This window comes from Opisthocomus hoazin, chromosome 1 (assembly GCF_030867145.1).
Source record: "Opisthocomus hoazin isolate bOpiHoa1 chromosome 1, bOpiHoa1.hap1, whole genome shotgun sequence".
Lineage (NCBI taxonomy): Eukaryota > Metazoa > Chordata > Aves > Opisthocomiformes > Opisthocomidae > Opisthocomus > Opisthocomus hoazin.
Window position 1 is genome coordinate 12,878,454 of NC_134414.1, and position 26,780 is coordinate 12,905,233.

At 40.1% G+C, this 26,780-nt stretch overlaps 1 protein-coding gene across 3 annotated transcripts in view; it reads left to right on the top strand.

Moving 5' to 3' along the window:
* The first annotated feature begins 1,959 nt into the window (after positions 1–1,959).
* LOC104327662 (Putative N-acetylated-alpha-linked acidic dipeptidase) overlaps positions 1,960–26,780 on the top strand; it is a 31,200-nt gene continuing 6,379 nt past the window's right edge. Inside the window, exons 1-17 of one of the 3 annotated variants that reach the window (XM_075417245.1) lie at positions 1,960–2,098; positions 3,488–3,596; positions 5,286–5,472; positions 6,261–6,362; positions 10,654–10,779; positions 12,697–12,883; positions 14,326–14,419; positions 16,583–16,681; positions 17,762–17,847; positions 18,853–18,972; positions 20,373–20,455; positions 20,723–20,786; positions 21,324–21,391; positions 23,424–23,515; positions 24,318–24,408; positions 25,202–25,466; positions 26,659–26,740. In XM_075417245.1, the coding sequence (XP_075273360.1) occupies positions 1,981–2,098; positions 3,488–3,596; positions 5,286–5,472; positions 6,261–6,362; positions 10,654–10,779; positions 12,697–12,883; positions 14,326–14,419; positions 16,583–16,681; positions 17,762–17,847; positions 18,853–18,972; positions 20,373–20,455; positions 20,723–20,786; positions 21,324–21,391; positions 23,424–23,515; positions 24,318–24,408; positions 25,202–25,466; positions 26,659–26,740 (1,973 nt within the window). In that variant the 5' untranslated portion in view covers positions 1,960–1,980. Of the gene's footprint in view, positions 2,099–2,926; positions 3,054–3,487; positions 3,597–5,285; positions 5,473–6,260; positions 6,363–10,653; positions 10,780–12,696; positions 12,884–14,325; positions 14,420–16,582; positions 16,682–17,761; positions 17,848–18,852; positions 18,973–20,372; positions 20,456–20,722; positions 20,787–21,323; positions 21,392–23,423; positions 23,516–24,317; positions 24,409–25,201; positions 25,467–26,658; positions 26,741–26,780 lie in introns of those variants that run through there. The other 2 variants (XM_075417255.1, XM_075417252.1) reach the window with 2 other exon arrangements.

Genomic DNA, 26,780 nt, shown 5'->3' on the forward strand with positions numbered 1-26,780 from the left:
AAAGCAGTAATTCAGAGCTTCTAAGTGATGTGGGCAGGTAAATTAGTTTCAGAGCACTAAACAGCACCAAACTTTTGACAATACTCCTATCTCAGTTTCCTCACTGTTCCTTTCCATCTTATTTTACTTGAATAAGTGTGGCCATAAGCCACTGGGATTGATTAAATCCCTCTGGAATATTAATTGAGAGTTAAGATAGGCTTTTGCTCAACACCTAGTCCCATGGTGCTTCATTAACTTAATCTCCAAGTGCTTCAAACAGAAATTAGCTGATCTCTTCCAAGTTCCTATGCCCAAAGGTGCCCTGGCCATATTAATATTTTTAGGAATACGAGAAGTCGTGTCTATGCTTCAGCCCAGTTAACTTACACACTGCATTGACTTCAGCTTCCGTCAAAGTGTAGTGGTGGAGTAGTGAACATGGGCACATTGTGCCCCTCTGGGTACAGAATGGGGAAGGAAAGTAGACAGCTGGGTAGGGGTACAACCTTCCACTGTGCTCATCTCCAAACTTAGGTTCCCTGTATATTACAGAGGAGAGCTGGGCATTTCAGAACAGTATCTACAACAGCCAGCACGCTGAGAGCAAATTGGTAGGCATCTGGGTTTGACCTGACAATGTAGCAGAGTATCCTGCTGAGTGTCATTAAAAGCAGAGCTTTTGCATAATAGGACAAGACCATGTAGGATAGTATAAAGCAGGAGAAAGGACTAATACCACAAATACTAGCTTTTTTTTCGGTATCTGTCTGGTCATTTGGAGGTTTTCTGTATCTTATAATGTGTCATTTGTGCATTGCTCTTTGCAACCAACACTTCTGCTTTCATCAGGGCCCATCTACTGGTCTTGTACTAAGACCTCCTAATGCAGATGAGGGCTCTGCAGATGAGGTCGAAGTCCAGTGTCTGGAATTCATCCTAGACTTCGGTTTAGTCTGCATCAGCAAGTAGCATGGTGCAGTAGGAGCAGTCCTGTAGAGTGCTTGCACTCGCTGTTGAGAACAGGCTGCCCACACTGTGTGTGGACATCGACATGGACACAACGTAACTGCAGACTTTGTGTCTTATACATCAGCTGTCTCCCTAGCTGGCACCTGAGCAGGAGTTCTGAGGATGAAGATCTGTGCAGAGCCTGGGACATCACGTCTGCGTGCAAAGCTCCTCTCTGTCCATGGACCTAAGGGTACAGCCTCATCCCAAACGCGATGGCCGAACCCAACGGAAAAGTTTTTTCAAAACCATACAGTGGAGATTTTAAGAGGTGGAAAAAAGACTGCAGCAAAGTCGAGCGTGTACAAAGTTTGAGGCCTGCCTGCAAATGAGGAGCTGGGGCGCACCCGCGCTCTCTGGGGTTGTACCTCCGTGAAATGGAAACAGAGCTCGGAGACGTGTGGTAGTGAGCCCACCTCCACGGGGGTACACGTCTCTGGAGAGTCGTTACAGCCTTTGAGAGAGAGCTGGGTGTTGGGCTAACGTGTTTCTTAAATTAAATCTTTAAAATAAAGGCTTTTACCTTTCCCCCCCCCCTCACGTTTGCCCTGCTGGTGTTGCCCCCTCTGCCCTGTGGAGGTCGGCACGGCGCAGCCCGGAGTGAAACAGCCACGGCGAGCCGGGTATGGAAACCATCCCTTCATCTCCTCACCGAGCTCCGTAGCGAGCGGACACCCACGCGGGGTGGCGGGATGCGCAGGGGGGCGGGCGGAGGGGAGGTGGGCACGCCGGGCCGACCGACAGACCTCAGCGGGAGACCTCCGGCACCTCCCGCCTCGCCCGGGCGGGATGGCGGGACGGCCTCAGCTCTGGGGGGTGGGGGAGAGCGGAGCCCTCACGGGCGGCCCCGCCGTGCGCGGGAGGCGGCGGGGCTGAGGCGGGAGCCGCGGAGGGGGCCGCGACCAACGGCCGGCGCCCGCCCGCCCCCGGGGCGGGCCGCGGGGGGACTTCGGCCGGCGGGCCGGGCGCTGCCGGGAGCGGCTGGGAGCCATGTGGACGTCGCTCGGCGCCGTCAGGGACCCGGCCGGCCCCAGGGCAGCCGGCGGCCGCTTCTGGGCTGTCGTCCTGGGCGCGGCGGCGGGGCTCTTCCTCCTCGGGTTCCTCATCGGTACAGTGCAGGCTCACGCCCCGTCGGAGCGGGGGGCTCTCCCGGCCGCCCCTGGCCCTTGCAGCCGGGGGAGGCGGCTCGGAGCCGGGCCGAGGAAGGGCCGGGTGGGGGGAAGGAGCGGGCGGGCTTCCAGCGCCCGGGGCTTTCTGCCGGGGGTGCCCGAGGTGAGTCCGCGCTCGGCCCGGCCGGCACCTCCCTCGCTCCCTCCCTTCCTACCCCTCAGGGCAGGCCGGGACGGTCAGCGACCCCACCCGGGATTTCTGGCTCCTCCGCAGCAGAAGGGGCCTTCTCGTGAGAGTGCCTGGCTGGTTTTTCGATTTCTTTTTAAATAAAGTAGGCTGTGGGCAGGAGACGAGGCGCTGGGGCTGTGAGGAGGCAGGGAGGCAGGCAGGCCGCCGGACCCTGCTGCGCTGAAACCGCACCGGCCCAGGCCAGAAAGGCGGGAGATGAACACGGGGCCGGCGGAGCGCTGGCTTCGGTTCAGTGTCCCGCCTTCCCCGCCGCCCCGGCCGGCACGGCTGCCAGCTGCTGCCCAAGAGATCTCCCCTCGCCCACCTCCCGTTTGCTTCACGGATGGATCAGGGTCAGTTTAGGGGAGGAAGGAAAACCAAAGAGCCGCCTGTATTTTGAAATGCCTTTTGGTATGTGCCTGGGGTTCGTGCCATTGGGAAGCCCTGACGGAATTGCTCCCTCACACGGAGAGAGCCTTTTGCTGTGCCAGTGGCCAGTGCCTCGACGGTACCAGCTTGTTACCTGCTCTCACCGGTTCTCTCATTTGCACTACCCGTGTAACAGCTGCTGCATTTGCACTGAACATGTCCAGCCTCTGACTTAAAAATAAAAACAGATGTCAGAAACACTTTTTTTCTACCCAGGTGTTCCTCTCATCACTTACTCTGGTAATGCCTGCACAGTAAGGGAAGGATTCCAGAATAAGAGCCAGACAGACCAGAGGGTGAGAAAGGAGTTACAAGACATCTGTTCCTTACAAAGGGTGTCTGTGTTTCTGTGCATTTTTGTACAGCTGATGCCTTATTACTGAGGTGGCTGATATGACTGACGTGACTGACAGCATGATGTTCTGATGCTAAAGGAAGATAGATAAGTCTCCTTAGCAACTACAGTAAAATAACTGTGATGAATAAATACAACATGTTATTTTATTCCCTTCAATATCTACCTAGGTAAATAAATTTTCCAACTGTGTGGGGGACTGCCACTGCCATCACTGTGTAGCCTGCATTAGGTTGTGGCTGCTTGTCTGTGCTGAGATAAAAACAGCTGTAAAATACACAGTGAAAATCTTGTGGTGATACCAAAGAGAAATGGTGTGTGTCATGGGGATATTGCTCTGCTGTTTCACTGTTGTATTTTTGCTGTGTTGTACAGGCTGGTTTGCAAAACCTACAGAAAAGAAGACTTCTGTGAGTCCTCATGAGGAGGTGAAGGCAGCATTTATGGCTGAAATGAAAGCTGAAAACATCAAGCGGTTTCTTTAGTAAGCAATGTTAATAAGTAATTTCTGACTAATCAGTCAGAAAAAAGAAAAAAAATAATTGAAGCAGGAACCATGCCAAGGATGCCACCAGACAGAACAGTGTGCAGGTTCTTGGCCACGGGTTTTGTTTAATGTGTCCCAGTGAGCTGTGGTTGACAAAACAGTCCATCTCAGCTCCTCTCATTCTTGTTTGTGTTGGAAAAAGTTGAGGAGTTGTCAGTAATCTCAGTACTTAATTAAAAATCGGCCAGGCTTGTGCTCAGCCTTTGCTGAATGCTTGTAAAATGGTGCAGAGGTTCAGCCTTTCTTTTATGTGTCCCTTTTCAATCTACAGCAATGTTTATCTTACATTGTTTTTTATGGAAAAATCATTCACTTCAAGTTAGGCTGTATGAATGAACTTAAATCATGAGAGATGAAGTGGAAAATAGTGGACTACATCAATGTGAAAGAGAAGAAAATCATACCAGTGTTCAAGCCTTTTTTTCTTCCTACAGTTTAGGCCTTAATACCTTATTGCTATTCTCCCTTCACACTTTGTCCTGCTGTGATCAAATTTATGTGTTAATCTGTCACCATTACGACCTTGTACTCACTTTCATGAAGAAAGATGTGTTTCCAAGCTCTCTGCCTCTGCACAGTGAATAGCTAGAACAGACGTAGTAGGTACCAGCTAGTCAGCTGATGGTACATTACACTGCTCGTAATAAAGCTGATAGTCTTAGAGCTTTAGAGTCTTTTTTCAGACCATCATTTTTCCTCAATATTTTTTTCATCTCATCTACCCTTTAGTACTTAAATTAGTTGATTTTAAATGTGCTCTTATTTCTTTTATTAAATCCTAAAAGCGAAACTGCTATCATTTGTTCCTGAAAATTCAAACAATGGAAGATGACAGTATAGATTTTTTTTAACCTATTACAGTTTAATTACAGTAATTAATTTCTTAATTTCTGGAACTTAGATTCTTTAACTACAAGGAAGCTGATGCACTGTTATTTGTTTGTTTTAGAGATCTTGTAAACAGATTATTTTTCTTTTAGGAGAGCGTAGTATTTGTTAAAACCTGTATTTATTCCAGTCAGGAATAGACCAGAAGTCATAGTTTGATAGAAATATACTTTCTGTGTAAAGAAAGTGTTAGAGTATCAGTTACACTGTGAATTCACTCTCTCTTAATTGCCAACAAGACACACTCAGCGTGAACTTTTAGATACATCAGTATTTGTGCCAAAATTAATTTAAGTAGTGGGATCCAAGGAGAATATCCAGTTAATTAAAAGTAGGGATGAGGGTAATTATGCACATTTCTAAATTGAATACACAAAGATAATTGTACTCACTTCTTTTATCACTTCACAAGGAAGATCAGTCTCATTATGCAGAGGACTGACTGGCCTCAAGTCACCCAGAAGACAAGGTACTCCTTGCAAGGACAAGACCGCATAGCTGATGTTATCATGCCATTTTTGCTAAGCCACACTGCGAGGAAGATACAAGCACTCAGGACAAACTGAAACCCGTTACCTCAGCCTATGTCTAAGACAGGCAAAAACATAGATGCAGAGGAGTCTGGGTCCTTATTTAGCCTGGGTACATCTGGTCATCTCCAGGGAGTTTTATTTCCAAAAGGAGTTCTGATTATGAGCTGCAATGCCTGGTACTGACTCAGTACTTCTTTTTCCCTAGCAATTTTACACAGCTTCCTCATCTAGCAGGAACAAAGGAGAACCTGAATCTGGCACAGCAAGTCCAAGCTGAGTGGAAGGAGTTTGGTTTGGATTCTGTTCAGCTGGTTCATTATGATGTCTTGCTCTCTTACCCTGATGACACTAAGCCAAACTACATCTCAATAATTGACGAGCATGGAAATGAGGTATGGAAAACACCAGTTTTTGTAACCATGGAACAAGATCACCTTCATACACCTGGGAAGACTGGGAGGGAAAGCTGTCCTCTGCTCTGTTAACGGCATTGGGCCTGATCCAAAGCTCATGGAAACAAGGGGTTCCAGTTTGCTTTTGTATTTTGTATCTTTGTTTCTTAATGTATGTGCTAGGAGTACCAACGATTACCCTGATTAGTGTAGAATACTGACATATGGATTAAAGGACAATTAAGTAAGAGAATTACTTTATGTAATTCAATTTTTTAAAAATTGTTCGGCTGTTTAGGAAGAGGAAAGCAACCGTGGTCAGCATCATTATTTGCAGTGATTCATTGTACAGTATTGGTAATTGTGCTAAATTGAGTTTCTTGAAGATTAGAGTTTAGGCCTCAAGGCGTACTATCAGAAGTAACATCAGTTCATTACAGAGCAGCTTTAGTGCTTGTAGAAGCTCCAGGGATGAGCAGAATGTAAGCATTTTTTATCATTATGACCTATCCTCCTCTTATGTTCTGTACTGAGACCACCTTAAGGGACACTGAGTTCATTTAAGCAGGATTCTATGTGAAGAGTGGAGACGGGATCTGCAACATCACTCATTGAACTTGCATACTGAAAAGGATGCCCAGTGTTTGCTAAAGTTTTGGCCACTCATTTATAGAGTTCTAAAGCTAGAGTCATTTAAACTGCAAATGCGTGTGAAATGTGCTTGAATAGGCAGTACTTCTTTTCCATATTGCCTAGTTTACTTTTATTATTTTCTTCTTTCCCACTAGATTTTCAACACATCATTATCTGAGCCTCCTCCTCCAGGATATGAGGCTGTTAGAGATGTGGTGCCACCCTACAGTGCATTTTCAGCCCAAGGAATGCCTGAGGTAACATAGTAGAAGAGTAAAAGAAACAGATCTAGCAAAGGAAACATAAGTAGGAACAGAAATAGAAACAGAGATAGATACAGAAATAGAAGTAATAGAAAAGAGAGAATACCATAGTGTAGTGTAGCATAGCACAGAATGGTGTAGAGCGATACAGAATAATGTGAAATTCCTGGGTCTTCAGCTTTAGTTCAAAATCTGACCTGTCACCAGTAGGAAAGATGTCCTAGCTCTGATGTTCTTGGGAGTTCTGCGATGGAGTAAAGTTCAACTTGAGGACTCTTACATAGATGTTCAATTTTTTTTCTCTAGTCTGAGCCAGAACTGGATTTTATTTTGGTAATAAATCTTGACTGTTGTCAGCTGCTATAAGCTTCTCCAGGTATTTCTGTGACTATACACCATTGTTTCCCATCTTGGTAAACAAATAAGACTCTGGTATTTACAAAGCCAAACAAACAACCTAATTTTCAAAATTCTGCTTGCCCAAGGCTCACACTGACAGGTATAACTGCACAGTGTACAGTACGCTTGAAAATGGCTTTTGTTAGCGTTTCTAGCTGGAGGTGAAAATGTTGCTGTGATCTGAGCTTAACACTAATCCTTTCTATCTTGTTGTACTGATGGTACCCGCTGATAGGCTTTCTTTTCTAAAGCTGGCCTGTGTAACAGGAATTTTCTATCCTCTGATCATTACTGGTTTCAATTAATATTTTGTAAGATTAGAAATTTTTTTTGTAGTTCTCAGTTTCTTTCCTGTCTATACATAGAATAATGTAGGTTGGCAGGGCCCTCTGGAGGTCATCTGGTCCAATCTCTGCTTTAAAGTTGGATCTGACTTTGAAACCTGCTAAGAATGCTTTTACTCACACGGCTCAGTATTAGAGTCATGGACTTTCTGAAGTTTGTTAATAAGCTGTGCAAGTCTAGGAAAACAAAAGGTATCCTGTATTCATTTGCCTCAGATACTCAAAAGGAGCTGGAGAACAGGCAGATAGTCTGTACCCTGGGATATGACAGCTTTGAGTGTTTCAAGAATTGCAGTGGGAATTTTGGAACATAACGTAAGGCAGAAGTAATGGATTCTGACTTTGCATCATAACATAATATCCCCAAAAAAAGACAGAATAACTTCACTGATTTACTTGGTGATGGAATATGGGAAATAATAAAAACAGGTTTTAAAAGCTGCAGCTTCCTTCTTTAGGAAATGGTTTTACTTTAATTAAATATGAGAACATTATTTCTGAAAAAAGACAATATGTCTTTTGTTTATTTTTTCAAAACGTGATGCTTATGTTCATCTTACTGCATAATACTTTGACAAATGCTCCAGGTACCTAGCTAGTGCTGTTAGCAATAACATTGTCCAGTGAGCAGTTGTCTGCACCTGTACTGCAAACAGCGAGCATGTATATAGCTCAGCAGTGGGAATACTCAGTGGGTTCAGGGCTCTTCTAAGTTCTCCCAGGCCTGTTTATGTATTTCATGTTGAAAGCCAATCTATTAAAAACGAGAACTAAACTGTGTAGAGATATATTTGGAACTTGCTAAGTGCAATCATCAGTCAGAAGTTCTTTTTCTGCTGATTAATTTTGCGAATAACTCCTGCATAAAGCACCAGGTTCAATGAAGGGAGAAGGCTGTAAAGTATCTGCATCCCAGGCTAACTATAGTCTCATGAGTAGGCCACCTTCCTGAAAAGTGGGAGAAATGGGTCAAACTTCTTCATACTGAGAGAGGCCAAGATTGCAGCTCTCACATTTTCTGGGTGAGTGCTCTACTCAGGGAGTTGTGGAAATACAGTTCGGTGCTGCTAACGCGATTACTTTTTTCCTTCAGCTGCTTTTTAAAAATAAGTGGCAGTGACTGTGTTTTGAACGTTAAATAATATCAGAGTGGGATAGTAGCTAACTACCTGCTGGACTGAGACCCTGCAGAGATTTAGAAGTAGTTCCCACTCATTTCTGGTTCTCAATAGATGGAAGATGGAATATATCCTGGTGTCTCATACAGATTGTTAGAAAATATATACTTATTCTATGTGGTGTATTTTAACTAAATCCAAATAAACAGTCAGAGGAAAAAAGTTAAGCTTTGAACAGAAATTTATTTTAAAAATATTTAGCAGAAAGCAGACAAAGTAGTGAAGTCACATTCTGGCTGAAAATAGTAGTAGTTTGGAGCATTAACATCATAAATAATAATAAAATTCTGCTTTTCTCTTCCTTTTTAAGTGACTGCAAAAGAACTCCCATGGTTAATGATGGTCACAAGTAAGAAGTGTGCTTGAGGTCTCTAACTATGCTAAAAGAGCCCAGACGACATTTTATGAGTCCACGCTACATTTGAAAAGCTTGTATTTTGTAATAGATCTATAAATATGAGGGATTTCATCACATCACTAGGAAAATATGATACAAAACTGTCACAATGATCTGATGAGAAATTTATTGCATTGATGTAGTTCTTAGTCCTCTTAATGAAAGTTAAAAGATGAAACATTTTCAGAGATGCTAGAAGAATTTAGTTAAGAAAGCCAGATTTACTGTGCAATATATCGAATATTGCCAGAATCTTCAAATAAGTGCCTTTTAATGTAGTTTTAGGAATCTAAATATTGAATAAATATGAATTATTCTGCAACACCAGGAAAATGCTATGAATACGGATTATATACTTTGTATGAGATATAGTTATGAGAGCTTCTTCTAAAGATCAGAACTGTTCTTTTTGTTATGTGATGGCATCTGCTTAATCAAAGACATTATTTACAGAAACCCTGTAAAGTGTGAGCAGGTTTTCACCATAAAATGTTACTCTCATGTTACCTTGTTTTGCAATTCATTGTAGAACAAAGGCCCTGAATGTGAGAACCCAGCAGGTTGCTATTAATCGTTATAATTACAGCTCTGCAATTGTGTAAGCCAAACTACTGAAATCAACATTTTTTTATTTGTCATAAAAAATAAATAGCTTACAAATGTAGATATTTTGTACATGATATTCTAAAGAAATTATGTTAAAATGGAGGACCAGATTCCCCTTTTGTTTAATCTAAATAAATTGGAAGAAATATCTTGCCTTCAGTAGAGTTACAGTTGATTTTACTGAGAGGGAAAACTATTCCATAAATTCAGAAAAGCCTCCACAAGAATAATCCTTGAGTTTATGAGTTATTCTCTGAACAGAGAAGACCACAATCTTACCAGGTGTGAAACTGTTTGCTGTAGTTAAATACATTCCCCTTTATTTCTTGAATTTATCCTGAGTTCATTTTGCTTAATTTAACAAGACATTGTAGCTTGAAACCAGTACAGTCAAAATGACAGTTTTGTCAGGACATGCTGTTTACTGTTATATGAGTCCACCTGAATGTCTAGTCAGCAATTTTCGTCAGTATGAGATTTAAGCTTATTGAAATTAAATTGAAGATCTCTGCGGAGGTGCCTGGTAATATGGAGAGCTGCACTAAGGAAGAGTTTGCTGTCACCTAATTTTAGTTGTGATGAAACCAGTCTTTGAGGCTTTTTATAGGCATTTAGTCTAAAGTAGTCTTTGAGGTATAATCAATGAGAGGTATATCCAGAGGGCAATTTATTCCCTCCTAAAATAGGTGTTTAAAACAGGTTTGGGGTGAATTCTCCTGGAAAGGTTGAGTTCTCAGAGAACTTCCCAGCCTTTCACTGGCTCTGGAGCACACTACAGAACCTTAGACACAACTTTCAGGTAGCTGACGTTAAGGAAGATGAATCACGCACCGAATATTGAATAACATGGTTGAAACACAATCATGAAGAATACTTTAATCACATGCAAGGTGTATTTATTTTGACAGTCACCCACCTGTAGCTTCTGCTGTACTGAATAAGATTCGAGTCCTGAGAATTTCATAGCGTATTTGCATCATTCAGTTTACTGCATAAAATACAGTTGATAATTACTGTGGTGTCTGGGTCCAAAATACCTACAGCTGTCCGAGACTGGCTACAGCTTAAACAGACTACAAAGAGAAGTAAATACCATACTCTGAGTGCTAACTCTTAAGCTTCTGATTCACAAGTCGTATCGTAACATTCTCCATTGAGGACAGAGTCTGGCAGCTTTGAATGGGAGGAGTCCAAATTCATTAGAAGTCATTTGTCTACCTGATTGTCTCATGATCAAAGAAGGATTCATACGAGAGCCAGTCCCGGAGCTCATTGTTCCCAGCTTATCCTCTTACTAGATCACATCCTCCTTTAACATGCTCGATGACATGCTTGTTTCAAATTCTACGTCTTTCTATCAGGGTGAGTTAGTGTATGTGAATTATGGCCGCACCGAGGACTTCTTTCAGCTAGAACGTGAAATGGGAATTAACTGTACAGGAAAGATTGTTATTGTCAGATACGGGAAGATCTTCAGGGGAAATAAGGTAATGCCGCTGTATAAAATTATTACTTGTGCTGTCCTTCAGTTGATTTCAAGAGACTGAAACATTTACCTAAAGTGTTCTGGAGATTTTAGTGTAACTGAGTGTTTCATAGAGCTGTGGTCAAAGATGATTCTTTATTAGAAGATATGAAATATATACTTAATATATATATAATACATCTATAGAAGTAAATAAGTTGGAAAATGTTATGTATTTTTATACTTATTTGCATACTGTAAATTGGTGCAAAATATTACTAGCATTGTTGGTTAATACCCTCTATCTCTGAACTAGACTGTTCTTCCATATTGGTTCAACTGCGCTTTAAGACGCCTATATTGTGTTTCTTTATAATGCTTTCTGTACACCAGGCAGAGACTATATATGGAGAATATTTTAAATTCTGTATTTTTTTATTCAATGTCCCTATAATACAAATATTTTTGAACAACAGATTTCTGCAGATTTCCTTGGCCTGACAGGAAAGTACATAATCATGTGCGTACTTCAGGCATATACTCAAGTTATTTCTTCAGGAGGGATGTAAGAAAACAGTCTATTTTAAATGTGTTTTTGCTCTTATACAAGAATGAGTTTGACCTTAATTTGGGCAGGACTGTAATTTGTATTTCTCAGTTACCTAAGGGTATCAAACACCGAATCTCCTCACTGGAATACCAACTCTTATTACATACTGTTGACTAATGTTCTGTGAGCTTTTAAGTGGGTAACTCACTGGTTTACATACATATCATTTTCACCAGTGAAAAGTGACATGTAACTTATATTCTGGGTCAGATACTATTTTCACTGAGTTGTTACCACTCTTAAAGACACTATCTGAATGGAAAAGACTTCAAAATTGAAGATGGTATTGCTGTCTATGAATCTTTTATTAAATACAAACAACACAGATTTACTAATATCTAGAGAGGCAGTTGTCCTGTGGTTTGGGAATTACATATCCTCATTGACACAAAGAGATGAAGCGTACATTCTACTGGTGGTATTTCTAATGAGCATTTATATACTGAAGAATTCAGTAGCCTGTATAAAATCTGGAGAACTGTATTGTGATTTTCCAATTTCCTAATGGTATGCAAGAATAGGATAGAGGATGAAGGCAAGTACTGTATTTCCTAAAAAAAGCTCTGGTATTTCTGAATTAAAATACCCAAATTAAAAACTGTTGAGGATTAGTTGTCACTCAGTCACTATACATCCCTGTCTTATCTAGCGGCAAAACAGATTGGGATGTCAGAATAACACATACTTTCTCTCTCTTGCTCTCTAGCAACCAGGATTTTACAATAATAAAGTCATATGAGAACACTTTTTAAAATCAAAACAGCATGCAGGTCAGTACTTCTGCTGTGATAAGCCTAAGATGCACACTCTTTGGAGTTAAGTCTCGTTCACAGCCAAAAACAGTTTCAAGCTCTCCAATAATAATCTTTCTGTCTAGTCTGAACCCTGAGATATGTTAGGAGATTATTCAAGTAAATAAGGTAAATACATGGCTAACCGAAAGATAAGGTTGCCTCAGTGTGATACAGTTTTTTGCATCCATGATGTATACATTTGAATAGTCAGTTGATTGTGTTGCTCTGGATGACAGAATACAAACTCAGGTTATGTAGTAATACTGTGAAGGATGTTTTCCATGTTACTGCAGTTACCTCGTAACTAAAATACAAAGCAACAGCAAACCTCTTACTTTCATATGGAACCTGATATCTGCATATATATTTTCAGGAAATGTTATGATACGAAACAGTTATGGGCCCTTTACTTAGCCAAAGCACTGTAAAAGACCCTAAGGAATACTCACTGTAATTTATGATACTTTCTTTTGCGCCTTGAACTCTTGTACCAAGCTAGAAATGACTGGATAGGGAATGGAGATGTGCTTTGCAGGTGAAGAATGCCGAGTTGGCAGGTGCCAAGGGAGTTATTCTGTACTCTGACCCTGCTGACTACTGCGCCCCAGGAACAGATCCCTATCCAAATGGCTGGAACCTGCCAGGTGGAGGAGCCCAGCGTGGAAATGTGTTAAACCTGAATGGGGCAGGGGATCCTCTGACACCAGGTTATCCTGCAAAAGGTGAGTGACAGTAGAGAAGTCATGCTCTGAGGGTCCAGTTTCAGGAATGAAGGGGAAGGTAATGGAGATGTTCTTTCTCTTGGAACAAAACACATTTTTTCTTGGTCTTTCTGTTGCTCAAAAGAGGCAGCTTTGGTCTTCACATCAGTATGGTGCATGAGAGAAAGTGAAGGGATGTTAAGGGAGACACACAGTGCAGTGCTGGGCTGCTTAACTTCACAGACATACCCAAGTTAGCCCAGAGATTATGACACAAGTATTCAACCGCTGAAGCCTTAGTCTTTTCTTTCTGCTTCTCATCAGTAAGTCAGCAAGGAGCCAGCCTGCACAGCTCACAGGTTTCTTTGCTTTCACAGTTCTCCTTTCTGCAGGATTTCGGCTACTTTCCCTCCACAACAGTCCCTACCAGCAATGCTGAGACCTTGCATGCTGGGACTCGTCACCTGGCTGCAGCTGAGGCTCCTGAGAAGATAACCATTCCCCACTTTTTCATCACCTTCACCTCATGCTTCCTCAGCTGCTTATTTGAGCTCTGCCTAAGCTGTTTCACGTAGCACATAATCCAGATAGTTTTGACTGAAATGCACTAAGAACCATTCATGTCAGCACTTGAGCCAGCATATCTGAGGGAGGCAGTCACCTCAATAAGACCAGTCCCTAAGTGATGGGGAAAGTTACCTCTAGCCAACACAACTTGGGTTGGAAGAGAATACATGTTCACAACAGCAGCATGGCAGGAACAGACCATGAGGAAGATGTCTGGTTCCTCATGCTAGAGTCAGTGATCTCACAGATGAATCCATGTCTGCTTCCCTCAACAAGGGTCCCTGTGAATGTTGTATTAAGGAGGAAACTGTTCTTTTCCATACCTGCTGGCTTGCAAACATCAATTTTTGTCCACATTGTGAAAATTAAGATTCTCATTTGTGAAAAACCCTGTGATTTGTATTTGAGCTCTGTCAGAACAAAACCTAGACTTCATTTTGTTAATGAAAACAGCAAACCAGAATATTCAGTAGCCCAGTGTATATGATTTTGTCTGCATCTCTTATCAACTAGCAAATTTTTTTTAGTTTCCAGCTGAATGTTCCAAGTGTCAGACTACAAGATCCCCCTTTGCTCTTGTTCTTTCTCTGTGGCTTAGTCTGAAGTTCCTTCCTATGGAAAGAAATATTTCTAAAAGCTTTTCAATTCAAAAAATTAGCAAACTATTTTAAAATTTTCAGCCATCTCTAAATGCATGACTGTAGACCCTGTGGGAGAATCTTTGTTAGTGTCTCTCTGCAAACAGGTTGATAAAGTGTAAAGAATGAAGTCACTGAAGAAGTGTCAGTTCAACTTTGAGGAAAGTGAAATTATTATCCCTGACTCCAGTGTTACGAGTGTGCTATGAACTGTACAAATTCTTTGTAAAAATGCAAACATCTGTCATTTGCTTTCAGAATACACCTACCGATTAGACAAAACCAGTGGTGTAGGTCTCCCAAAAATTCCAGTTCATCCCATTGGCTATCATGATGCCGAGTCGTTACTGCGGTGAGTGTATGGGAGACACAAGGGATTTTAAACAGACTGTTTTTTGAAAGTTATGAGAGTATTTGAAAAGAAAGGGTAAAGACTTTTGTGCTGTGCTTCCACTGTAGCTGTTGAAATAGTGTATATTTGTTTGTCATTAGGTTCTCTGTAGAAGGTAAATGTATTCTCTATTTCTACATATCAGATATGTGCAGAGTGATCTGGAAAAGATCATTTGTAATATATCATGATCAGTCAAGTATACTGAAGGTACAATGTGCCTCTCAGTTTCAATAAAGACAAAAAATTTTGAGGATGGCATGATACCTGTCTTGTGAAAAAGATCACAAATGAAGTCATTCACTTGTCCTGGGACATACTTGCCATGCATGTTTGATGGGGCAGTATCTGTACTGTCCTCTGTTAAAGGAAGGTGTGTCCTTTCTCTCATCAGGTGTATTATGTTGCATAAATATGAAATGACTCTAGTGAACTAATACAAGGACACTGGGGAAACTCTGGGGTATTGTAGGGGATATAATAGACATCTACGTGTAAGTGTGCTTACTAAACATGCAGGTGACATGAAGACAGGCTACCAGCTTGCCAGAGAACAGCATTAAAATTAATTATTATCTTAACAAACCAAATAAATTCTCTGAAAAAACTAAGATGTGATTGAGTTGGCAAGCATATAATTCCCCTAAAAATGTGGCAGTAATCATCTGTATCAACTGTAGAGTTACAGAGCAGGAAATGCCAGGGCTGGCAACAGTACCACGGAGAACTGTTTAGGGCAATAAGTGAACATGACCTTGGGTGTGTATTTATATAGGAATTTTACATCTAAATCACATAGCGATCATTCTGCACTGTCTGATGCCTCTGTCTGAATACTGAGTCTTAAAAAAAAAGATCTATCTTGATTCTCTATGTGGGTTTTCCTCTGAAGTGTTGAAGCTATTTATTTTTATATGAGGCAGAATTTTTATTGTCTTTGGTGTCTTTGCATACCCGATGTTCATTAACAGTGTTCTACTGTTTTTCCTATTTCCTCCCAAACTTTTGTGGACTAATATATCTTCAAACTATCTTTTCTTTAAAACTTTACAGCCATCACTGTTATGAGGATAACTACTCATAATGATAAAGGTACAGGCTAAAAAAACTTTCTCCCACTGCCAACTAATAGTGGTAGAGCAGATTAATGTGTATAAATATGATGTAGCTAGATATTTCTCTTCAATAAGTTTTAAATAATTCTAGAACTTCATTTTTATAATTATGAATAAAATCTAAATCCTCTAAGAATACTGAGTCCTTGTTTTCACTTTTGTCTTGAAAACTCATAACTTGTAGTTACTCCTGCTGTCATTTTTATACAAAAAAAATGTACTGAGGACTTGAAGATATGCTGAAGTGTTCTGTGGAATAAAGCTTGACTGAAGTATGCATTTACAGTAAAAGACATACCTTCATTTTACAATAAATATATTTTGCCCAATAAGAACTAGAAAATCCAGCCACTTTTTAATCTATTTTTTTATGTTTCTCACAAGTTCATGTCAAAAACATAAATCCTTTAGAACAGGAAAGTATCGCAATTGTGATCCACTGAACAACTGCATTTCCAGTTGTCTTGACTGAGAAAAAACATTTCACCTTTGACAATGGAACAAGAAAAGCTGACTTGGACTCATGTCCATTTGTCCAATTTTAGATATCTTTGAAACACATCAACTCTGTCTATGCTACTAAGCAGTGTCTGGGGGCAGGCACTGGAAGACAACTGCCTCTGCTGTTAAATTGTTAGAACACCCCAAGTTACTCACCGCTGATTCGAATGCAAATGCCATTCCAGGCAGTAAAAAGTTCCAGGGATCATTTACAAAAGGCAGTTTGTATGCAAAACCTTTGGAGGCCAACACTGTTTTGCAGGATAGCTGTAGGCCATTCCAAGTTGATCTCAAAATATTCCTCTGTGTTTGTTTGCTAATATTAATATACATTAAAAGAGAGATTATTCTCCTGTGGAAGCTTGTAGTATAAATTTTCTAAGGCAAAGACCATCACTGTAGTCTATGTGTGCATGGGACCTAACAAAGTGTGGTTCCTGGTTCATTAGTTGTGTTTGGTGCTACTGTGAAATTTCTGTAACTAATAATGACTTTTTTTTCATAATAGTAATATGGGAGGATATGCACCACCGCATAGTAGCTGGAAAGGAAATTTGAATGTATCTTACAACGTTGGTCCTGGTTTCACAACAAACTATTCTACAAGGTCAGTTTTGTTTTGTAAGGAAAGCATGCCTGCGATCCGAGAAAAACAGGTAGAGCAATAGAATTTGACCAAAGGTAGAGCAGTTGGGTTATTTGCATCATTCCTTTGATTATGACCATTGCCTGGGCTGAAATGTCCTCAGTGCAGAGCTTCAGTAGATTTACACCTTGATTGGATGGATATGACAGAATTGCTTTAGTTTCCAGCTAGTCTTGAACCAGTTTCATTTGAAAAGCTTCTAGCCTTTGACAAACTATTTGATGAGACTCATTTTTTTGAGAACTGAATTTGTTTGTAGTCTTTTTTTCAGTTCATGTGGGTCCAGCTTCTGCTCTTACCTATTGCCTTATATAAAAGAATATTAACCTACAAGTCAAGTTTTCCAGGAAAAAATCTTTAACAACAATGTTATTTTTATTGCTTCAGATTGTTTTTAAACTGATTTGGTAATACAGTTTAGGAGTAAAATCCAGGTGTTTCAATATTGGCTGAGCTCTTGTACTGACTTCATATGAAATGTTTGACCTTTTCCCTATGTCTTCGTCATGCCATATGAAAAATTCTTTCTGATAAAAGACAGCCCTTGAGGATGAGTTGTTGCACCTCCAGCTGTGTTGTAGATAAACAAAGTCTCCTGATGTGACTCACTTTGTCTGATTTTCTGCTGCCTGAGGTGCCAAATCAGTACTGATTATGCTAGGAGTCAGTTTTGATTTGCACCAACCTCTAGAAGATTAGAACTATTTACCTTTTTTAACAGTAGATGGCTTTGATTTTTCTTCCACTCTTCAAAATTTATAAACTACCTGCTAGCAAAAAAATCTTTGCATTTGGAGTTTTGGATCTCTTATCCGTATAAATCTTAATGACATCAATAAGAGTGCATAGCATCAAGGGCTAAATGCTGTTCTCAATTGCACAAGTATAAATCCAGAAAAAGTTACACTGAAATCTTTTTTGGCCTACAAAAATTTGGCCAAAATGCTTTCCTTACAATTTATATTGTACAATTTTGAAAGGTGTTAAGATGCTTTCTTATCTAATCTGCCTGATTTTCTCTTTGGATTTTCTTCCCAATAGAAAGGTGAAAATGCACATTCATAGCCAAAATCAAGTAACAAGGATCTACAATGTGATTGGTACCATCAGAGGCACAGCGGAACCAGGTAAAATTGTTTGTCTTCAGTGTAATGCGAGCATGCAGTGACCTCTACATGCACTTCATAGTTACAAGGGGCAAATGAGGAGTATAATTTTCTCTGAAATATTGCACTACATGATCATTAGTGTTGAGATATTTATTGCACCAGCTTTCATATGGTTCATGGTATGTCAGCACTTTCACTGTAAATGCTAACTTTCAAGGGGGAGTCGTAACCAAGACAGAAATGTTTGTCTTCAGGCAAGTAACTTTGCAATAGAAAGAATATTCTTAAGTGGATATTCTTCCCTACTAACTCAGGAGTGGATTTTTCGTTCCATCTGAAGGCATCATATCCACCACTATTGACTTTTTGTCTGTGTTACAGTCTCTTGTAACCAGTGCAATTTTACAGACTAAAAAACCAAATATATAGACATCCCTAGGATGATGATAACATCATTTAACTTGTAGCTGCAACACTTCCCTGCTGCCTAAAACACAACTGTTAACCATATTGTAGTAGAACAGAGATCTAGTCTGACTTTGATCTTATTAATCACATCTCTGTCATGATTTGGGCAACCCTTCTGATGATTGACTGTATATGTATTGAGAGAAACACTGCATTCAGCACACCTTGATGTTGTGAGTTGGCGTGCTGTACAAATATAGTTAGTGGATCAGCTTTACCGTGAAACACACTGTTGTGAAATATAGAAAGATATTTCTATCTCCAGAGGAAAGCTGCAGTATTTCTAATAATAGAAGTAACATTATGGAATTTAGGAGGTTTTAAGTCTTGGGGGATCAAGTTATTGTGTTTGACAAATTCTACAGCACTGGCTGAAAATGCAGAAAAATGTCTTTGGAGATTCAAAATATCTTATGCCTCTCTATTGTGTGTCTTATAAACTATTAATCTTTGTTGTCTGGCATCTACATGGAAAATTAGAAATTATTTCCAGTTAACAACTCTATGGCAGGAAAAAAGTTTTTCTAAGTAAACCTCTGTAATTGATTTCTCTAGACAGATATGTCATCCTGGGAGGCCACCGTGACTCATGGGTATTTGGTGGCATTGATCCTCAGAGTGGGGCAGCTGCGGTTCACGAGATCGTGAGGAGCTTTGGAAAACTGAAAAGAAGAGGTAATATAATGAATGAAGAAAGCACACCAAAATCATTGCAGTGCCCATTGATTTCTCTGGGATTTAAGCATATACTTAAAATTAAACACAAATATCTCGCTGATGTCTTGAATAAACACACTACTCTGCAACTGTAAACTAGTTCCCGTTACAAACCTGGTGTATGTGAGGTACTTCTACTCAAGAGAATGTACACCTAAAGGAAAACAAAACTTAAAATGGGGGATACTGATATAAATATGACATTTAGGTACAGTTGATTACTGTGTATTTGAGGCTCTTCAGAGTGGATGTTTCAGTGGTCCTATAAAATTGATACAGTGGTGACTGGTCAAGGCTTCATCAGGGCAACATCAAGAGGCTTCTCAGCACTTGACTGTAGTGTGGAGACAGACCTAAGAATAAATAAATTATGTCTGTGTAATGCAGAGAATGAGCTGAGCAAACGTCGTGGGAGGTAATGGTTAAAAATACCTCATGCCTAGTTACATTAGAACTGGAACAAATGTCAACTGTCCCAAGTTTCTGCTGCTGTCAGAGCAAATACTGTCTCCATATCTGACTTCCCATGGAAAGAAGCTCTGATGTAACACAAATACTGTATGAGAGGAGCATTCTTTCCCTACCCATTGCACTTAAAACCTATTGACATTTAGTCTTCTGTCCGTTCCCTCCCAGTTATTGGATATCAGGGAAAACTGTCTTTGGAATGCAAGCGGGGCGGGGCGGGGGGGGGGGGGGGGAAGTGAAAAAGAAAGGGAGCAAAAGATGAAAGGTTCCAGTAGTCTCAAAGAAAGCTCTGGGCAGAGATACAGCAGCCGAGCCGTAAAGGCTATTCTATTTGGCCTGCATTTAAATCGACTACAGAACTTCAAGTGAAAGATCTTTGTTTTGAAGGTGATCTGTCAAAGTCAAAGGGAATTCCTTAGGCTTTGAAATCCAGCATTTGGCAGACAGGTCAAAGAAATTCAGTAACAGATATGAAAATATGCCAAACACTTTTCTGTCAAAGTAGACACTGGTATACGATGTGTACTAAATTGAACAGAGAAAAAAGAGTAGAAAAACTTTCTTTCAAGAATTTGTCCGCAAGCACATTATTTTTCCTTGTTCAGAGTTTTAAATTTTAGAAAATTTTCTTGCAGTCTTCTGAGAGAAGAAAAAGAGTACATTGTTTGTCACAATGTTGAAGTAGAAGAGAGATTGCTACAAAATTAGTAAACCATTATTAGATTAAATTAATGAAGAAGTTGGTGTTAAAGTTCCTGAAACACACCTGTTTCTCCACACATCATGATAAAAGATGAGCCCCCCCCAAATGACATTTGTTTTCACATTAGTTACCATGTAACAAGCAGTCTGTATTTCTGTAATGTAATTTTCATCGTCTTTTTTTTAAGGATGGAGGCCAAGGAGAACAGTGATATTTGCAAGCTGGGATGCAGAGGAATTTGGCTTGTTAGGATCGACAGAGTGGGCTGAGGTAAACCAATAGAGTTCAAAGAGCAATTTTCGCCGTGGCAGATCTTTGAGAAATCTGTACCAGAAAGCAACACTTCTTCCCTCGCTCTCTCTTCCTTGCACACACATATGCACGCACTCTTAAGTTTGCTTTTGAACTACCAACAATATATGGCTCCTTTCAGTATGTAATGCCTTTCCCTGAAACAGCTGTTACTTCTGTGGATGGGAAAATAGTTCTGAGGAAGAATAGTTCATCAGCATTTTCTTCCTCTTTTCCTTCTCATAGGAAAATGCCAAAGTATTGCAGGCACGAGGAGTGGCTTATATCAATGCAGATTCCTCCATTGAAGGTACATAATTTTGACTTGTGTTTTACAGGAATATACAAATGACTGGGAGGCATTTTGCCTTGGAGATGCGTGAAAGCGTCAATGTGGTAACAATGTTGCTGTAGTTCAGGAGCAGATACGGGGCCAAACTGTGACCCAGAATCATAAAGTATCCTGCAGATACTCCTGTTGCTTCAGGGAGGACGTCTATTGTAGCAGCTACTCTGTTGGGGAAATCCTGGGAAGGGACAAGAAGTGTTGTGCCCTGTCATGAGTTCATGGCAACTCTTGAGTCATCTTCTCCTCTCATAATGTGCGTAATAAACATAGGGACATAAGAAAAGCTCTTAAGAGTTGCTTCAAAAGCTGGGCTGTAATTCATCCTCACTGATACAAATGCACTGGCAAGATCACAGAGGAACTCCTCTACAGGGAGATCAGCTTGTTCCTTGTAGAGAGTGTAGCTCTCTAGTCCCTTTCTTACTAACAAATGATGACATGAGGTTTCAGCTGAGTTGAACTTGCTTCTTTGGATAAATAGTTTTTCCTGTTTTTCAGGAAACTACACACTACGAGTGGATTGCACACCACTGATGTACAGACTGGTGTACAGTCTGACTAAAGAGGTAATATCACTTGAAATTTTTAGCCAGCGTGTTCAGTGCTCACTTACTGGATGGGACTTGGTGTATAAAACATGGTGTCAGATGTTTCTTGCTTTTCTAACTGCAGTACTCCTTTTAAGTCAATAGCTATATAACTGGAGCTTTTTCCCAGAAGTGGCAAAGGGATTTCAAGCTTATACCTTTAAATTATTAGCTATTCAGAAGTGAGAGATTTTTCCACTCCTTCTGTAAAAGCGTTCCTTCTAAGAACAAAAAAATAAAGAAATGCCATGAACCAGAGGACAGAAACAAGCACAAACTTGGCTGCCCAGCCCAACTGCTAGGGTGCCCATGGTAGTGGGAGACTCTGACTCATTTTAGGCACAGGAAGAAATTAGGCTTGCAACAATGTCATTTTTAGTGTGATGTGACAGGTTTGGTCAATGTGCTCAGCTTCAGTGTGTCCTGGTAGATATTCATTGGCAGTGACCATCACGCTCTCACACATATTTGTGTGGCACACAAAATTAAAAGGCAGGGACATTTCTCAGGAAATAGTCTCACCATTTTGGATGCAAGATGTTCCTTGCTTTGGGAGTGAGTCTTAGAGGCTGGCACTAAGGGCTTTTTATATCCGGGTTTTTTTCTGTATTAATCTATATTAAAGCATGAACATTTAATTAGTCTTCTATGTGTGCATTTTATATACATACATATAATGTACATTCAACTACTGTATATATTCTATGAATCTACTATATCTGTCTTCGTCTGCTGTATATATTCAGTTATCTGTCTTTTTCAGGATCAATAATTTGTTATCTCTTGGAAGCTGGCATTAGACTGGTACAAAAGTAAAGGAAGTGTAGTAATTCAATATAATCATTTTATAGCAATGAACATTTGAAACACAACAAATAAAAATGAACTCTGTTAAAATTAGATGCCCAGATAACAGTATTTCTGTCCTGAACTGCAGAAGAACTGATCACCTGCAGTTCCCATGGCAACCTGTGCTCAGTGCAGGTGTTCAGAACAGTCAGAAAATCAGGTCAGCAGAGTCTCAGTTTGGGCACCAAGAGCCGTTGTTAAAATGTTGACCTAAATACCAGTAGACATGGTTGTGTAACACTTCCTTCAGCTGGGAAGCAGCAACAAAGGCTGGTGAATGCGTGTAACCACAGCTTGTGGGTGGCTGATGTCTGAGGAGAATGCTGATCAGGAAGCAGGTCCTGGGTGATCCCACCCAAAGTTAACCTGTGGCAAAAAGTGCTAACACTGTTCTGTGAACAATTAGCTTCATGACCAAAAAAGCAAGTATATTAGTTTTATTTTGATCGCTATTGTGGAGTAAATCTTGGATAGTAGATATAGATGTTAATAATAAAATATATATTCATAATCTTTAATAGATTAAAGATAATAAAACCTCAGCTGCCCATCAATAAAAAGGAAAGATGAAAAAATACCCACAGTGTTTAATCTGCTCAGTAATCTGGAAGGTAGTCTGAAAAAGTGATAGAAATGAACTTTAGGATGGTCATGATTTGTGTACCTCTGTAGCAGCTATGATGACATAAACACCAAGTACTGTACACTTTGCCCTTCTAAGGTTATTGCTGCATCCATGAAAATAGTTTTTGTGAACTAAAACAAGGTAGAACCAGTTTTGAACTGAACCACGACAAAACTGAAATTTCCTGCCAAAGTGAAATAAAAAGTGTTGGTTCTGTGAGGGATTTTTGCATTGAATATTTAAATTAAATGGCTGAAAATCTCATAAAGAAATATAAAAATGTAGATGTTGACTTGAAATGTTTTACTTTCCATGTGTTTTCTTCTATCTAAAATTACCTATTTTTAGCAAATGAACTATTCCTCTCTATGTATTTGAAATACGAAAATGGAAATGCAGAAAGGTTGAGGGACTTAAGACTGTGACTTGTTCATTGCCCTAAGCCATAGGCTTTACATGATCACAGGTTGTAGATTTTTTGCTTAGTAACATTTAAAATTGTACTCTTTATCTTTTTTTACAATATACTTTTTCTAGATACCAAGTCCTGATGAAGGGTTTGAAGGAAAATCACTTTATGAGAGCTGGTATAAAAAAAATCCATCAGGAGAATATAAAGAGGTCCCCAGGTCAGTGAAAAAAGAAAATAAATTATCTACCAAAATTTATTGTAACGTGTAGAATGTGGGTTTTAAAAAAATATCCACCTGAAAAACTGAGCCCCTAAAAGGAACGGTGTGATTCTCAGCTCATATAAATTTTAGAGTTTTATTGATTGCAGCTGATACACTATTGTACAACAGTTTTGTGAACTTGCCTTTATAGCATGAACAGGAGGCTTTATAGATGAGAAATCTTTGTGTAGTTTATAGAGATTTAGACAAATAACGGTAGCGTACACAAACCAGCAGCAGGCACACAGGATGCTAACATAGCAGCTTTCCCTTGCACTTGCTTCCAGTCCCCTGGAAGGCCTCTGAGTTAGGGTGGCTGGGGATTACACCAGACAGGTTTTTACGACACCGTCCTTGAATTTTACTGGGGTTTCTCTATAGAATCTCAAAGACTAATTCTATTCCATGGAGCCATGCTGGTGCTGTTGTGGTCTCTCTGAGTTGAGAGCTTGGGGTAGTGGAAGTTCAGCAGGAGGTCATTGGGTCTTCTCCATGACTGAAGACAGTGAGTTAAATACTTCTCTTCAGAGTTTGATTTCTGTGACCCTGAGAATGGTGACTCTGCTCCTCTGGCAATGCAGTTGATGAGGTACGTGTAACGTAGGGGTCACAGGCAACTCGTGGTATATTGACAGAAAGAGCATACTAGGGAAAGACTGTGTAATGACTGCAACTGCAGAATAAATAATTGCCACAGTACTTGGAAGCAAACTTAAAGTATTGTCACTCAAGGCATTTTTCTCTTTCTTGTTCAAAGAATAAATAAACTGGGTTCTGGCAATGACTTTGAAGTCTTTTTTCAACGTCTTGGCATTTCTTCGGGCAGAGCACGTTACAGCAAAAATTGGGTAAGTCTGTGTCTTTGTGATTTTGTCTCTTCTGTAACTGCCTGAATAATATCACCTGTAATTGAGCCATTTAGACTGCCAGCTTTTTGGAGTGGTTCAGTTTAGTGTGTCAGAGTGGAGTCCCAGTTCATACTAGAACTCTATGTGCTACTACAACATAAAAAATTAAATAAATAAGAATGGTCAGCTTGATGTCAGTCAGACAAAAAGACCTTTGCTAAGGGTAAATGGATGTGCTCAAAATTACCTGTGGTTCATGAAGGCTTATGAGTGGCTTATGATGACTTTTGAATGATTTGTAATAACTTACGAAGCTTTGAATTCTAAATGGTTCATGTTTAATGGAAAATATTGACTCTGGAGCATAGTGTGAGATGAGACTAACTAAAAAATATTCAAGGAACAATCTATTCAATGTGGTCTTTTCCTCTGAAAAGGCATATCCAGAGACACAAATGGAAATGACTGTTCAGATCCAAGCAAAGAGAGGAAGGGCCATCTCACCTTTATTTAGCCAATTAAAAGTTATGTATTTGTTCCTAGCTACCTTCTTTAGGCTCTGTACATCGTCAGTGGAGAGAGGCATCTCCAAATTCATCTCATCATAGGTTGATGTCTAAGAGAGCCACTACTGAGCAGTTCTTCTTGTTTGACTGTCTGCAGTGGCTATGCAGGATTAGTATGACCTGAACACTGAACTTTATAGTGCCTTGAATGCCACAGCAAAGGTTTTCAAGCAAAGCTGAAGTATCCACAGCTGAATAATGGTTTTGTTTGGGTTGGTTTATTGCAGAATGTAGAAAAATATAGCAGCTATCCAGTTTACCACAGTGTCTATGAAACCTATGAAATTGTGGAGAAGTTTTATGATCCCACTTTCAAGAATCATCTGACAGTAGCTCAGGTACGGGGAGGGCTGGTGTTTGAATTGGCCAACTCCATTGTGCTTCCTTTTGACTGTAGAGATTATGCGTCAGCTGTGAGCAACTATGCTCACATCATCTATAATTTGTCAAGGAATCACGAAGAGGAACTGGCAACATACAATATAACCTTTGGTACGTACAGTCTTTCATCACACTTCTCTATTAATGCTGGCAATGCCTTATCTTAGTGTATGTCTTAGTCATGACCTGATATTTACTGTGCGCTTTATGAACAGTTGCTAAAACAAGAGCCATACTCTCCAATAATTTGAAAGTTGAATATTTTGTCACTAGTATGCCTGTGTAGAGACTATGCCACTGCCAAGTAGATGTTGCCAACCGATGTTGACAACAAGATATCTTTGTCTTGCTGCCTAAAAAAACCCCACATTGCCTTGCAGCTTATAGTGTTGGATGATTCTGTCCAACACTGATATTAGGATCATAGGATAATACAGGTTAGAAGGAACCTCAGGAGGTCTCTAGGTCAAGCTGCCCAAGGCAGGGTCAGCTCTGAGGTCAGACCGGGTTGCTTAGAGCTTCATCTGATCTGGTCTTGAAAACCTCCAGGGACAGAAACTACAGAACCTCTCTGGACCACAGTGCAAGGTGTGGTTTCCTTTCACCACAGGGTGAGAAATATTCTCCTTATATCCAGTCAGAACTTCCCTTGTTTCACTTTAGGGGCACATGATGGCAAGTGCAAGCACCATAACAAGTTTGCCTCGGGCCTTGGTCAGGCAGGAATGGTTCATCCCTATGCCACAATAGGGATCTGGTGCTGGCATGTGAAATTTTATTTCATGTTATAGGGATTCACAATATGCCTCCTGCCTGAGAAGCCTTTATTTTATTGGCAACATTATATACGCTTCAGTTTAGGTCTTGGCTGCTAATGACCAATATCAGGTACATGTGTGTGCGCACATACACACACACACTCTCAGTATTTCTCAAAACTCTGTGTGTGTGGAGGGACATACCAGTAAAACGTAGGTTGTTGGGATTTATAAAATCCTGGACCTAACTGAACATTCTGGTTCTGGCAATCCATGCTCTAGTTTTTGGTATTTCTGTACATTCTTCAAGCAGCAAATAATAAACAATGTTCACAAAAATACTGATTTCTATTGTCTCCAAGGCAAATTTTCACACAAAATTACGTATTTTTCAATGTAGGAATATGGGGTCATCTGATTTTCGTTTGGTAAGAGTTAACAGATCATGATCACAGTGAAAGATAAAGCTTTAATTTGAAGAATTCGATTTGTTAAATAATTCTTTCAGTATTTGAAGTTAAATCCTTCCTTCCTGCTCCCTCCAGATGCTCTCTTTTCAGCTGTGAAGAATTTTACCGAAATGGCTGCTAGCTTTCATGAGAGACTGCAACAAATAGATATCAATAAGTAAGTTTAATTCTTTTTTTCTTCCAGTCAAATACTCCAT